The sequence below is a fragment of the Corvus kubaryi genome, unplaced genomic scaffold (genome assembly GCF_017639235.1).
Source record: "Corvus kubaryi isolate FWS band 111438036 unplaced genomic scaffold, C.kubaryi_AGA036_p1.0 split3-73, whole genome shotgun sequence".
Taxonomy (NCBI): Eukaryota; Metazoa; Chordata; class Aves; order Passeriformes; family Corvidae; genus Corvus; species Corvus kubaryi.
This window is the reverse complement of record NW_024582091.1, coordinates 25,050,054-25,064,265: the sequence shown is the minus strand read 5'-3', so window position 1 is coordinate 25,064,265 and position 14,212 is coordinate 25,050,054. Positions and strand designations below refer to the sequence as shown.

The following is a 14,212-nucleotide window of genomic DNA, read 5'->3' as shown; positions in this document are numbered from 1 at the left end:
TGAGCTTGGAAGTCAACAGAGCTAGGATTTCACTTGTGACCTGTATTCCTTGACACTGCAAAACAGTGAGCCATCAATACACACAGTATACTTCCACCTGTCATTTTAGCACGCATGGTTCTTGGCTTACTCATTGCCATCTGAACAATACATTTCCCTCCTACTATTGCCAACTTGTTCTGTTGATTGGGAGTTGTTTCCCTCTTTCTTTGGTGTGATTATGCAGTTAGACACCTTAATAAAACCTCAGTCTTTTTAATTGAATCAGTACTTTTGCTCTCATCACCTTTTGTTAGCTGCACGGTTCACCGATATTAAAAATTGCAGTAACTTGCAACAGAATGCACATACTGGGGTAGACCTCGGATGCACTTAGTGTTTTATCCTAGAAAAAGCTACATGTCACCTTCTTGAGAAACAAACGTTGGAGCTGGAATTTACTTGGATTACAGAAAATAGCTCTATGCAGGATCTCACAAGGCAGGATCACCTAAGCTACTCCTTTAATGTTTGTCTAATCTGTTTTTAAAAACCTCCAGTGATGGACACTCCACAGGATCTAAGGCAATCCATTTTAGTAAAGAATATTTCTGTTCCCTGGTAAGTAGGGGACAGTGAAAGAAGCTGATAAAGGACAACAGTTAAAAGAACAATGGAAAGTAATTTAAATTCAATATATTTTTATTCTTTGTAAATACAATGAGTACAACTTTTTTACTTCACAAATCGGTTAATCCACTTTGTACAGGAAAAGTTTTACTCATTCTATGATAGTCCAAGTGCTGATCTTTCTCAGTGCTAGTTCCTAATAACAAATCAAATTTTGAAAAGTACAGCAGCTATCTTTAAATGGTTTTTTTTCTACATTTTTCATACATCAAATAAGCAGCTTGTAATGTTTTTGTGTGTGAGAGGGTGTAGATGAACAAGGCTTCAAAATTAGAACCTGGAGTTTCCTAAAAAGGCATTGGAGACTTTTGGAAATTGTTAGCATTGTATCAGTCAACAGCCTTTATTTCTTTGAAATAAAATTCCTTCCATTGATTTTTTAATAGTCATTTCATTTCTCTGCACATCTCATTGACAAAGAGTTTGGCCACCGTTGCCTTTGGTTTCAGCACTGTGCCAACGGGACAGCCAGCAGGTCACTGAAGCGGTCATCTCCTTTGTATTTGGTTTTGCTGTTTTAGTCTTCCTTTCTTGTGTTGTCTCTTTTCAGGTGTGTGTGTGTGTGTGTGAATGTATGTCTGTGTGTGTGTGGAAGAAGAAGGAGGGAAGGTCGAGGAGGAAATGTATAAAGCTTTTCTGTCTTTGAGATGTTAACCGAACAAATTGTGGTGACATCCGCATCAAAGATCACCAGTTCATTTTGTAGGAAGAATGGAGCTGCCGTCATAAGCTACCTTTTAATCAGTTCTGAAGGCCACTTCATGATGTATTATAGCAGAAGCAATGTTTTGGTAACTTGGTCTCAAATGTTGCCTATCGTATTAAAAACACTTTCCCAACATAGGCTACTTTTAAAACAATTCTGAAGGCCACCACATCTTGTGTTACAACAGAAGCCAAGTTTGGTCACCCGGTTCCAAATACTGAACAAACTAAAGTACCTTCTTTCACATTTTGTCTCAGATCTGCCAGTTAAATGAGAGAATAGCAGAGTCTTTGTTAACTATGACTGGCATCTGAATTGCCTCCATCCTGTAGTAACAGGAATAGCAGCCAAATTCCAACCACTTTCACTTTTTCTGTAGAACAAAGCATTCTCTCCATGATCTAAATCACTCTGTTCAGAGCAGCAGAATCATATCTACTGGGGTATTTTTTGTCAATGAGTTTAAGGACTAAACATTCCCAGGCTTATGCTTCCTGTAGATTTTGTTAGTTGAGGCTTATTCTCCATAGATAGAAGTTCTTCTCAAACTGTCCATCCTGATTGTTTATTTTAAGGTAATTTATATGTCACTGGATTTGTACATATCTGAAAGCAGTCTTGTAATTGGTACATTCCCAATGGTCTTCTTGAAAAACACTTCTTCTATTGTAGATGGACTAATTGAACGTAAAGCTGGTAAGAGCAATAGAAGTTTTCCGAAACGACAGGGTTGTGTGGGATACCTGGGAGACAGAGAGAAAAAGAATTTTGTTGAAGTTTTAAAATATTTTTTCAAAGGAAGAACTTTATTTTATAGAAAAAGACCAGTATTTTCTAAATTTCACGGGTGATGCTTCCTGTGCCAAAACCCTGTGTTTTGTACTTGTGTGAGCAAGAAAGTTGACTCCAAGGAAAACTCTCTGTGGCAATCAGCAGAATATAGGACAAGGTTTCTGAGTTTTGTTTAGCTCCTTTGTTTATTCCCCTAGAGTAATAGCAATACAGAGACTGGACCTGCTGTGTCCCTCATACAACAGTGTTCTTGATGCAGTTCAGGGAAGAGCTTGACTTGTAATAACTAGCCTGTCATTTGAAGTACAGTTTAAAACCAGCTGGATTGTCATGGTAATCACTTTACCCCCTTTCGGTTGGCAGATATATTGAATACCAATTGACATTTGTAAGGAAAGTTTTTGTTAAAGAAGCTGTGTTTTTCCCCAGGTAATGTGTTTGTGTATAGGATATTTTCCATCATTTCTCTCAGCTTTTGAAGCTAACACAGCATAGGACGTGTATGTCTAGCTGTGCTTATGCTGGCTTGACACGCCAGTGATTCTCAAACTTCTGCTTACAGTGGTCTCCATACAGGAAAGTGTAGGTTGTTTGGGGAAACACGCTGCTTCTCCAGACTGCATCCTGTTGAGAGCGACTCCACTGAGATCAAAGGGCTGATACTGCTGTGACACTGGCAGGAGGGTAAATTCAAGCCTGAGGATGAAACACACAGGCTGAAAGCCCTCTCACAATGGAGTCTGAGTGAGAGTCCTGTCAGTGGACTGCACTTTTCTCTTGTAAAAGGATATTGTTTACAACATATACTGAGTAGCACAGTATCTAAATACTTCCAGCAACACAGAAATGCTGTGGAAAAGTTGTCATGCTTGGAAGGGAAGTTGTGACTATGTATTCCTCCCTGGCTTCTCTCTCCAAGGCCCTGTCTCACGTAGGGTCTCCAGGGAGCAATCTTCATGGAAAAGGCCTTCCCTAGGAACAGGAAGAGGCTGCTATGCAGCAGTTACTCTTTTTGCTCCGAAGCAGCCATAACTGGATGGAATTCGCATTTTTACTTCCATCCTTAGTGCAGGCCATTCCCTGTAGACTAATAGAAGTGTTTCAGAGACTGCTACCGTCTAATCTCTGATACTGATAGAACTGCCTGACAGAGATACTATGACAGCAAAGCAAATTTTCAGAAGGAAAAAATACTACAGAAGTTCCTCTTCCACTGCTCCATCTCCCACTGTTTAAGTCCCATGGACCTCCACTGCAACTAAAGGACTTTGCTGCGGCACCACAATGGGATTCACAAATTCTGGGGTTTTCATTTCAACCTGAGCACAAACTCAGGGCAGCATCTTGGAAGAGCCACTTAAGTTCCTTGTGTCCTGATTTCCGTGTCTGCAAAATGGAGGAGATTATATGGGAACTGGAGATCGTGGGTGAAAAGAGCTCATACTGGTCTGAGATGGAATGTTTTGAGCATGACTTTTAGTGGTATTTGATTGATTAAAGTGTAGAGGAAAATGTAGCCCTCTGAACTGCAGTGTTGCACAGCTGGTATCACTTCCCAGAGGAAGAGCTCTCCTTTTAGCACTTTTCTATTTGTTTTAAAACACCAAAGTGCTGGAGCACACCCAAAGAGGAGCAGCAAAGCTGGTAAGGGTCTCGAGCTCGAGTCCTGGTTAAGGGTCTAGAGCAACAGCTGAGGGAGTTGGGGTTGTTTAGTCTGAAGAAAAGGAGGCTAAGGGGAGACTTTATCACTCTCTACCTGAAAGGAAATTGTAGTCATGTGGGTTTTGGTCCCTTTTCCCAGTTACAAGCAATAGGACAGAAGGAAATAGCCTCAAGTTGCACCAATGGAGGTTTAGTTTGGATATTAGGAAAAACTTCTTTCCCAAAAACGTTGTCAAGCATTGGAACAGACTGCACAGGGAAGTGGTGGAGTCATCATCCCTGAAGGTATTTAAAAGACGTGTAGATGTAGCACTTGGGAACATGATTTAATGAAGGACTTGGCAGTGTTAATGGTTGAACTGGATGATTTTAAGGGTCCTTTCCAACATTTTCTATGGTTCTATTTCATCAGGAAATGCCAAGTCCCAGCAGGCTGACAGCCAATGTATACTCTGTAGTAGCCTGGTCCCCATTTCAGTCAGTGCAACTGCCACCTTCTGTGCAATGAGAGCAGGATTTCACCCCTACACCTGCCAGCAGTACTGATAGAAGACACCACTGACCTGGTATGAATGTAGCTGTTCAGGGTGAGCTGGGCTTCGTCTTGAAGGGCTGCTATGGCGGCCGCATTTCGGAAACTCCTCAGTTCAGAACCACTGTGTGTGGGCACTGGAAAGCAGATCAGTTACTAGTTCAGCTTGACTCTTGGGTGGGTCAAAACAGTTCAGCTAGTGCTATCAATGAAAATTAAATGTTCCCATTAGTTCCCCAGCACTCCACTGTCAGCCTTTCAAAATGCAGCAATGAATTGGAATTCAATACCGGGAAAACTACTGGGTGATACAAAGCTATGCCTAGTTTAAAACATCATTTACACTTTAAAGCAGCGACCTCGTAGTTATCAGAGCAGAGAAGCAAGAGATCCTTTCTGCTTACCAGCTTTAAAAGTGACAATGCATTTGAGACAGGCAAATTCAGTAGCATCTAGCCGAAGTTGTCTAAATCTAGCCACAACCTCCTGTAAAGCCTGTATTTCTGAAATAATTTTATTCAGCTTCTGAGAATCTGTATTGTCACCATTCATGCCTGAAACAGAAACAGATGAAATAAATAATATTAAAGGCATTTGCTTTATTTTATATTGATTTCTGACAAAATCCTCTGTATCAATGTCCTCTCTATTGTCACACTTGTCTATCTGGTTCCATGTAAACTGACTATATTGTATGAAAGTTAATATAAAATCTTCTCTTGGATGATAACAAACACAGTAATTTGCATTTAAATGACAATGCAAGCAGTCATGAATACAACAAAACAACATTATTTGCATTTAAATATAGATTTATAAATGACAGGTATGCTCTATTGTTCAGTAGGAATTTGTTATTCTTTACATGTTGTTCTTTTTTCAGTAATGTATTTTTATGGTAATTTTTGTAACAAAGTCATTAAATTGTGCAATTCTTACCAGATACAGCCAGTAGAGTGTTAGCATCAACTGGAATGGCCCATTGTGCTATTCCTAGAACAAACAGTTCTCTCCAAGCATCTTCCAAAAGCATCAGCTGTCATACAATAGATGTACAATATAACATAGTGTATAATTTATAGATTTATAAACAATTTAAATATGTAAATTTCTGTTATTTTAAAAACTACTTTAAATGCCTGTCATGGTATTTCCCCCACAGCATTCATTAGCTCTTCTCTTAGCCTTTTGAGAAGGTGTCTAGAAATAAGTCTATGCATTGCAGAAAAACACTGAGGGTTGGCTCACTGTGCACCGTGTTGTGGACCAAAAAGGAGGAGAAAGAGAGAGTGAGAACTCTTTCCCCAGAGCATTTGCTCACAACATGAACACACTTGCTTTCTCAGCATATTATGGGTTCTCTTCTCCTCTCCTTCAGCACTTTTATAGCTGTTCTAGGGCAGGTTGGATGCGTGCTTTCCTCTTGCTCTCTGGGAATTACACTTGTTTCCCTTGGGAAGGCAGAATTTTGTGAAGAAAAGCCTGGACAACATCCTGCATCAGTGTAGGGAGCACTGCTTTAGAGCACACATGCACCTTATAACCCCTTCCTTACTAAGCAAGTCTTTAGATCTGTCAAGCACCGCATCTGGACACACGCAGAGTTTCTCAGTGTCACCTGTTTTTCTGCTTTTTCGCTTAAAATCACTCAGAAATTCCAGGCACTAAGAGCTGTTGCCTTTCAGAGATGCAAATATCCAGGCACCTACACTGACAGCATTGCTAGTTCTCTGCAATTTTTGCACACTGCGTGTCTGTATGGAGATTGTGTTTTTCTCTGTTTTCTCTGAGGCAATGCTTAAGATTTCCCTGAAAAGGCAGTGGTGCATCTGAAGAGGAGACAAAACTTCTGGAAATGCAGACTGGCAAAGCCAGAACAGACATGTTTAAACTTGAGGGCATCTATGGATTGTTAGCCCAGACCAACTCTTATGAGAGGTTTGGAGGAGCTCTGGTTCAGCTGAAGTTCATGGCCAAAGGGCATGTGGTGGTGTGTACACGTTGCTGGGACCTCATGTCACACAATAGGGTGGCAGAGGTTTGAAGGGGTGAGAACTGTAGTGGGCTCAGGAGGTATCTTCTAGCAGCTCCATGCAGTGAAAACAGATTGCCCAAAACTCAGAAAGAAAAAAACAAAGCCACCAAACCAAAACCCCCAAACCTGCAATTATCAATGTTGCTATGGTCCCTGAAACTATCAGCAGTTTAGCTTCTTAGAAAAAGAGGAAAGGGGGTATTTTAAGTATGTAAAGAGTCTGTAAGGAAGAACAAAGTAAAAAAAGATGCTGTACCAAGTTAATGATGATTTCCTTGGAATCAGACATGTGAAAGTAGTAGGTGATACAGAAAGCATCAGTACAAGTGAATCCTTCATCTATGTGCAAACTCTTAACAATATTGCTGTTCAGAACAGTGTTGCTTGTTGCCAGCCAGTAGGACATGAGACAATGGGCAGAAATGAATGCACAGGAAAATCCACCTGAACATGAGGAAAAACTTCTTTACTGTGCATTGAACATTGGAACAGGTTGCACAGAGAAGTTGTGGTGTCTCTCTCACTGGAGGTATTCAAGAACTGCCTGGACACAATCCTGTGCAATGAGCTCTAGGATGACCCTGCTTAAGTGGGGAGGTTGGATCAGATATGATCCCTTCCAACCTGACCCCTCCTGTGATTCCATGACTGCAAGTTTTAAACCACCCTGTTCCAATCTGAATGGAAGGAAGAATTCTCAGAGTCTCTGCCCTCAACTTGTCACTGTAGGGTTATGTCCATTTTATGCCTTTTTGCCCTGTGTGCTTTGCAGAACTTCTACATAACCTACGGAAATTGTGACAGGAAGGTATTCGTGTCTCTGCATACAGTTGTTGTTCAAAACACTTACGTTGGATTCTACAGTACCAAAACCTGCCCAGATTATTGTCTGAAATGGAGACAGGGAGGGGGTGTTGTGTCTAGAGTGTGATGCCCATCTCAGCTTTCTTCTGAGAGCAGATGAATCTGCTCTTAAGTTTCCTAACCACTGCAGCTTGCAAACCCAGTCCCTCCTCTGGATAATCCCACCTGATGGATGTGCAGGTGTCTGTATGACATAGGAAATGATTGGCCAGCCTTTCATTTGCTTTTGTAAAACTTTTCTTGTCATTCATTCATGCAGATACAATGGTAATGACTGGTGGTTCCTGGAAGATATCAATTTCATATTTTCTTTCCCACCAAGTCTTTAAAGTCAGAAGACTTTAGAAATAAGAGACTATTCCAATAGCTAAAGCTTTCTTCATGCCTATGCATAAGTCTGTAAAACCACCAATTAAAATAACTCATGGTGAAGTCATACTCAGCCCTTCTTCTTCAAAGAAACAACAAATGCCAGGCTTTCTGAACAACTGGGTTTTGCTTCTTAATCAACCCATCCTTAGAGTGACCTTTTGTTGGTCACCTGCATTGGGCCAACCTGTCTCACAGATAAAGTGGGCAGGTGTGCAGGCCAGCAGAACTAGAGGCATGACATTTTTTGCTATGTGGTTTCCAATTCAAGATGGGTATGAATCTAGGGAAGGGACACAGCCTCTGGTTTACCAGAGGTAAATGATGCAGCAATGCTCAGACTTGTGTTTTATCAGCAAATTGGTTTCTATTTATTTCCTTGCCTTCAAGATAAAACTGTCCCAGAGTCCTGAAATTACAGTGCACTCGCCTTTTTAGAAGAGCACAAAAAAAAAAGCAAAATTCAGGGAAAGATTTTAGACTCTCCTCAGCCAGATGTCAGGGATACAAAAAGAGAAACGCAGACATTTACAGCTGGGCCATTGTCAAATTAAATAATTCAATAGCAATGTTATAAAAATCAACTGTATGATTATTCATGAAATAAGGTGATTAAAATCAGAGTTATTTCTTCTCCAGCTCTCCTAAATATGACAGGGGAATCATGCAGAAAGAGGCCCAAGTCAAAGCTTTTGAGCTGAGTTTTGAGGAAGCTGACTCGCAATGAGGTACAGCAAGTGAGAGTGATGTAAAGGAAACGTTGGGGTTTTAATACGTTCTTCACTAACATTAGTCCCTTCTATGAAAGTGAAAGAGGTAGTGGGTTATTTAATGGGAGCACTGTGGTATCTATGGTAAAATAAGCAGGCCTTGCTGTTTGAGGCATACTTGGTCATATGCCATGGAGATTTCCCCTGCCCCCAGATCCTGCTGCCTCCTCCACTAACAGAGATGATGTTGTGGGAAATGCCTCCCTATCATGTCAAATAAAGCCTTTGCCTAGGGAGCCTCCTGTGGACATCACTGGTCTAGAAATAGACCCAATCTCCTCCCGTGTGCTGGGGCTGCTGCTGGAGCAGCGCACCTGCGTCTTGTCCCTGACTCTTGGGCCTGTTTCTTTGGTTGCTCACTGTGACAGACCCAGTGCTCTGCTGGATTAGTGGCAGCAGAAGACACGATTAGAGAGCAGCAGGATGCCACACTGGGATTGTTGTCTTCCTCCTGGCATGTGTGATCTCCCAGGCCCTGTCTCATCGCTCCCTTCATCCTCACTGTGTAGCAGGACTGCAGGTGGAGCTGAGCAGCATTCCTCTTTGTCTAATTTCACAACAAAGATTTCAAAACGTGGGTTTGGTTCTAGAAATAGAACATTTTTATATACTTTAGCTTTATAACACATTGTGGCCATCATGATTTACCTTTAGGTAGAAAACAGTATTGGTTTTCCAAGAAGCTCTTTTCTTTTAGTTCAAAATACGTATTTGCATATCAACTGCAACACTTGCAATGTGCTTCTGGGGAGAGGAACTAGTTCCTCTGATGCCTGCCATGTAATGTCTATGGCACAGTTTTTCTAGTTAACATTTTGGTAAATTAGCTCAATCATATCAAAGTATTAGATGTCTTTTGTGATTGGAGCTTTGTGTAGATATCCACCCTTCCATTTTACAATTATCTGATTACTTTTTTTAAAATTGGTGCATTATACAAAGCACACTGAGTCCTCATCAAGAATCAAGTCATCAAGAAATTGTTTCATCTCGTATGGTTTACATATGATTTACTTGAGGCAAAGGTGAATTATCATAGAGGAAAACAAAACACATTAGGGAAGATTTTAATTAATGGTAAAAAATATTGGGAGCTGGCCAAATACTGTTTCCACCATATTGATGTAATTGTAAGCCAAGGTGAATAAGGAAAAAATGTTGGCTGTGTAAACAGTTGAGAGGAGAGGAGAAGAAGAGGAGCAGGAGGAGAGGGAGGAGGAGGAGGGTAGGGGGAGGATGAGGAGAAAGAGCTGTTAAAGGAGGAGGAGGAGAATTGGTCTTCAGAAACCACCTCAGCCATATCCTGAGACCATAAGTTTAACTAAGCATTTCTCATCCCAAAAAAGCAAAGTAAGATGCTGTTCCCCATTTTATGGAAGGAAAATTGTCCTACAAGTAGAGAAGTAGTTTTGGCCTGCTAAGCTTGGTCTGCAGCCTGGTGATTCCTCCTTTAGCACTTGTCCTTCCATAATATTCATTTTATATTAGATTTCTTTTTCCTGGCTTGATTTTCACTTGCTTCATGAGATAAAAGTTGGAGGAAAGCAGTTTCTAAATCACTGCCTGGTTTTCAGGGACAGACTGAAACTCTGCACTGAAGTTCAGAGCTGCTGAAGTTCATTTACGGATTTCAAGGTCTAGGGCTGTAAGTTCAGGACCCAATGTGATGTCTGAGCCTTCTTTAACAGGCAGGCCAGGCCGATGCCACTCCCACTGCCAGTGCCTTACCTGGTCTTGCAAGGACAAGGTGGAGAAGGCTGGGACACTTTTGGCCCACTTGATGCTCATGAACAGAAGTCTGGCTGCTGACTCGCAGACGGATTCAGTGGCCACTTCATAGAGATACATAGGGGTACCGTTGACTTCATGTGGGTACTAATGTCAAAAAGAAAATAAAGCCATTTCATACAGTGTCACCAAGGCAGCCTGGTCTTCCTGTCCCCTACATTCAGTGCTCCTGCTCATGCTCATACAGAGTGTGCACTCTCTTGTTCTGCAAGCAGAGGGCATTGCTTACAGTGGGCTCACTCCAAAGTGCTCCTTGCTGCTTATCCGTGTGGATGAGCTGTGCTAAAGAAACTGTTCAGAGTAGGAGGTTGAAAGGAGAATGAAATTATTACATCGGGGGGGGAGGGGGGGTAGAGGGGGGTGTGAAATGTACCGAAATTATGTGTGATGCTTTACTGGGTTACACAACACCACACCTCTGATAGCAGAGTTACAAGAATAAAAATTTGATTAGCAATATGTAGTTTGTAACCTTGCTTCAGAAGCTGATTTAGCATTCCAGCCCTGCTCAGCAAAGCAGTAAATATTCATTTAGCCTAAACATTCATCTTGATCCCTGACTGCAACAGGCATAAGGAGATGCACAGAGCTAAGCATAACTATCTAGAGGCTGTGTAGGGTTTGAATGGAATTGTTTTCAAGTGTGTGTTACATTTTCTTGCCAAATAATTTCTGATTCAACATTTTTCAAAATTACCACGTAAAACTATATGTTGTGACCACGTTTATGATGGGTTCTGCCAAGATACCAGCTCTGAAAATGCAGAACTATTTAAGCAGTTTCTTCTGTGATTTTCTAGATGCTGTGAAGACACAAAATGCCATTGCAAATGGGCTAATGAAAAACATCGCCTTGCAGCTAATTCCTGTGCAGCTGAGGCCACAGCAGTGCTTCCACTGGGCTGCTTAGGAAATGTCACAACCAAGAAGTGCAGAGAGCCAGCTTAGCCAAGCTTGGGTTTTGTGTCTGTGGGGACAAGTTGCAGGCTTTGGTCAGTACACAAAGTACTTTCTGAACTGCACCACTGTGGAGGTTGGCATTTTGCTGAAGAAAACTCATTCACAGGGATTGTATTCCTTGTGAAACAAGGTTTAAAAGTGACTTGTGGACGGGCTCCAGGCAGGAGGAGCATTTCTGCAGCCGTGAAGGTATAAGAAAGTGTGAGAGACAGGGTTTGCATGGAGCAGGTTATCAGTTGGTCCTGCTGCATACCCCTTCTCCAGAGGGCGTTACACCTCATATCCTGAGTGCTTTTAGGGATGTAACAAAAGTCCCCACCACAACCCACAAAGCTTCAAGCCTTTTTGTTTGCCATGTCTACCCCAGAGGCAGGAAGGAGCCGACAGGTTGCAGGCACCTCAGCAGCAGGGTTTGCAGCCCGCCGGGGGCCAGGGCAGTGGCTGACCTTTGGGGTGGGCTGTGCCAGGCCCACGAGAGCTTGTCTCTCCGGGGTGCCACTGACAGCGGCCAGCTCCAGGCCATGGGGCTCCAGCTGGGAGACGGCGGTGAAGAACGCGGGTGCCGGCAGGGCGGCAGCGGGGAAGTGCGGGGCTCCGCCGCTCTCCTCCTTGTGCCCGCGGAAGTAGAGGGCCACCTGCTTCCGTATCGTCGACGTCCGGGGACCCCGCTCGTGCTGCACCGCTGTGGGGCATCAAAGAGAGACGAGGGGGTCACCTCGGGGATCCGCACTGGGTGTCCTGCACTGCTCGACCGGGCTTCCCTCCCTCCCTGCAATTTTCTGAGGCCAGCCCGGTGCCCCCCCGCCCAAGACGTGTCTGGGGAGAAGTGTCTGAGGCTGCCGCAGGATGGGAGGGTCATTAGTGGCCAGGGCAAGGAGACACCGGAGTTACACAGCGCTCCTCGGTTCAGAGCAGCTCCCACCTGCTGCCCCGCCACCCCAGCCCCGGGAGAGGGGGAGCAGGTACCATCTTTGTTCATGTTGACCTCCAAGCACTTCTTCAGCCGGCAGGCTCGGCACTGGTTCCTGTGCGTCTTGTCCACCGGGCAACCTCCCTGCAACACAGCTAGCCGTCGGGCCGGGGGCAGCAGCGCGCCCACCCCGCCGGCCCCAGGCGCCGGCCCCGCGGCTGCGGGAGGCGCGGAGGGGCCGCCCGTGCGTGCGCCGTGCCGGGCCGTGCCAGGTGCTCGGCCCCGGGACAGGGCGGGCCGGGCGGGGCGGGCCGGGCCGCCTTCAGCACCCGAGACAGCGACGGCGGCGCCGCCCCCTCGGGGCGCCCCGGTGCACCGCGCATCCCTCCGCGTTCCCAGCCCCACGTCCCCGCGGGGACGGTGCGGGAGTGGAAGGAAGAGCGGCCGGAGCAGGAAGGGAAAAAGCGGAGCTGCCTCCGCCTGGGCGAGGGCACGACACGCCGGAGTGTAAACCCACGGTTGTCCATCGCCTGGCAGTGCTGAGGCTCACCGAGAGGCTGCCCCTCTCTGTCCTCCCACAACCAGGCGGTGTGCTGGCTGCGCCCTCCCCCTGCCCCCATCCCTCCTTCTCCCTGCGCATCTCCCCCATCCTCTCGGGTGGGCTGGGGCGGGGGGAAGTGCCGGGGGGAGGCGGGCTGGGACACCCAGCTCCCGGCCTCGGCCCGGGACCCCCTGGGAAGGGAGAGTGAGGCTGCGTGGCTGCTACATCTTGCTGCGGGTGTCTCTCTGTGGGTGGGGCAAGGGCAATGCGGACCCCTGGGGAAATGCAGGGTAGGGGGTGCAGGCGGTGGGGGGGCTGGCCTGCGTCTGGTACCTGATTTCCTGATTTGCAAACATAAGTCCTATTCCTCCTGATGCTCCGCTTGAAAAATCCCGAGCACCCATCGCAGGCATAAACCCCATAGTGCTTCCCGGAGCTGCGGTCCCCACACACTTTGCAAGGGATGTCTAAAATGCGACCTGAAAGCAGAGAAGGGAAAGAGGGAGAGAGAGAGCGCTCAGCAATCTGACCTCCGGAGGGATTAGCCCCAGAACCGCAGTACAAGCAAATAATGAAGTGATTTTATAGCCAACTTTCTTTTCCTTGAGCAAGTGTCAGTTTTCTACAATGAGCATTATTCATGCCCCGCTACGTTTATTTGGATCTTCTATAGTCGCCAAGACCCATTTTGGAAGGGAAGATTACAGCAGCGGGAGCAGCAGTGTTGCCTGCTAGAAGTGAGGATGAGGGGGGAGGGGACGGAATTCGGGGGGTTTGGTGAGGGGGGTGTGTGTTTCCCTCTCTTTCTGGCGCTCGGCAGAGGACGGCACTTTCCCTGGGCAGGAGAGCAGTCAGGAGACCGATGCACAGAATAAACCAAACCAAAACAAAATAAAATGACCGTGAAGCCAAGTAACCTCCTCTCCCCGCTAGCAACCCTGGTGAAAGGGGGCTGATTTCCTCCGCAGGGAAGGCGTGCCATTTTCTTCACCCCAAAACCTGCAGCAAAACTTTCCGTCTCCGTTTTGTGCGCGGAGGAGTCAGCGGGCCGAGAGCCTGGCTGGCGGGCAGTGCCCCTCTGCTCCGCTCCGCCTCGCCCACAGCCCCCGCTCTGCCGGGCGCTGCTTTCGCACCGGCTTTGACTAGAATTGCAAACGCTCTCAGGGAGATGTAAAAACTCGTACAGAGACTATTGCAGCCCGGCTCAAGAAACCCGCCAAAACCCCGCTCGGCTTCTGCCTTTTCTCTGGTTTATTTCTTCTCTGGTCTGCTGTCTCTTTTTCTTTTATTTTTCTCTCTTTCCTTCTTTTACTTTTTCTTTTGCTTTTCTTTTTTCTTTTTCTTTTTCTTTTCCTTTTTCTTCTTTTTTTTTTCCTTTATTTTTTCTTTTTCCTTTATTTTTTCTTTTTATTTCTTTACATTCTTCTTTTCCTTTACCTTGTTTCTTTTTCTTTTTCCTTTAATTCTTTTCTTTTCTTTTTATTTCCATTTTCCTTTCCGTGTTTTATTCTCCTTCTCCTTCTCCTTCTCCTTCTCCTTCTCCTTCTCCTTCTCCTTCTCTTCTCTTCTCTTCTCTTCTCTTCTCTTCTCTTCTCTTCTCTTCTCTTCTCTTCT

At 45.0% G+C, this 14,212-nt stretch overlaps 1 protein-coding gene across 2 annotated transcripts in view; it reads right to left on the bottom strand.

Annotated features, from left to right (window-relative positions):
* Positions 1–660: 660 nt before the first annotated feature.
* NR2E1 (nuclear receptor subfamily 2 group E member 1) overlaps positions 661–14,212 on the bottom strand; it is an 18,294-nt gene continuing 4,742 nt past the window's right edge. For both annotated transcript variants that reach the window (XM_042016206.1, XM_042016207.1), the window contains 8 exons: positions 12,932–13,077; positions 12,114–12,201; positions 11,594–11,829; positions 10,128–10,274; positions 5,301–5,397; positions 4,766–4,915; positions 4,393–4,498; positions 661–2,118 (listed from right to left, as the gene is read on the bottom strand). In XM_042016206.1, coding sequence (XP_041872140.1) covers positions 1,956–2,118; positions 4,393–4,498; positions 4,766–4,915; positions 5,301–5,397; positions 10,128–10,274; positions 11,594–11,829; positions 12,114–12,201; positions 12,932–13,077 — 1,133 coding nt within the window. In that variant the 3' untranslated portion in view covers positions 661–1,955. The remainder of the gene's footprint in view (positions 2,119–4,392; positions 4,499–4,765; positions 4,916–5,300; positions 5,398–10,127; positions 10,275–11,593; positions 11,830–12,113; positions 12,202–12,931; positions 13,078–14,212) is intronic.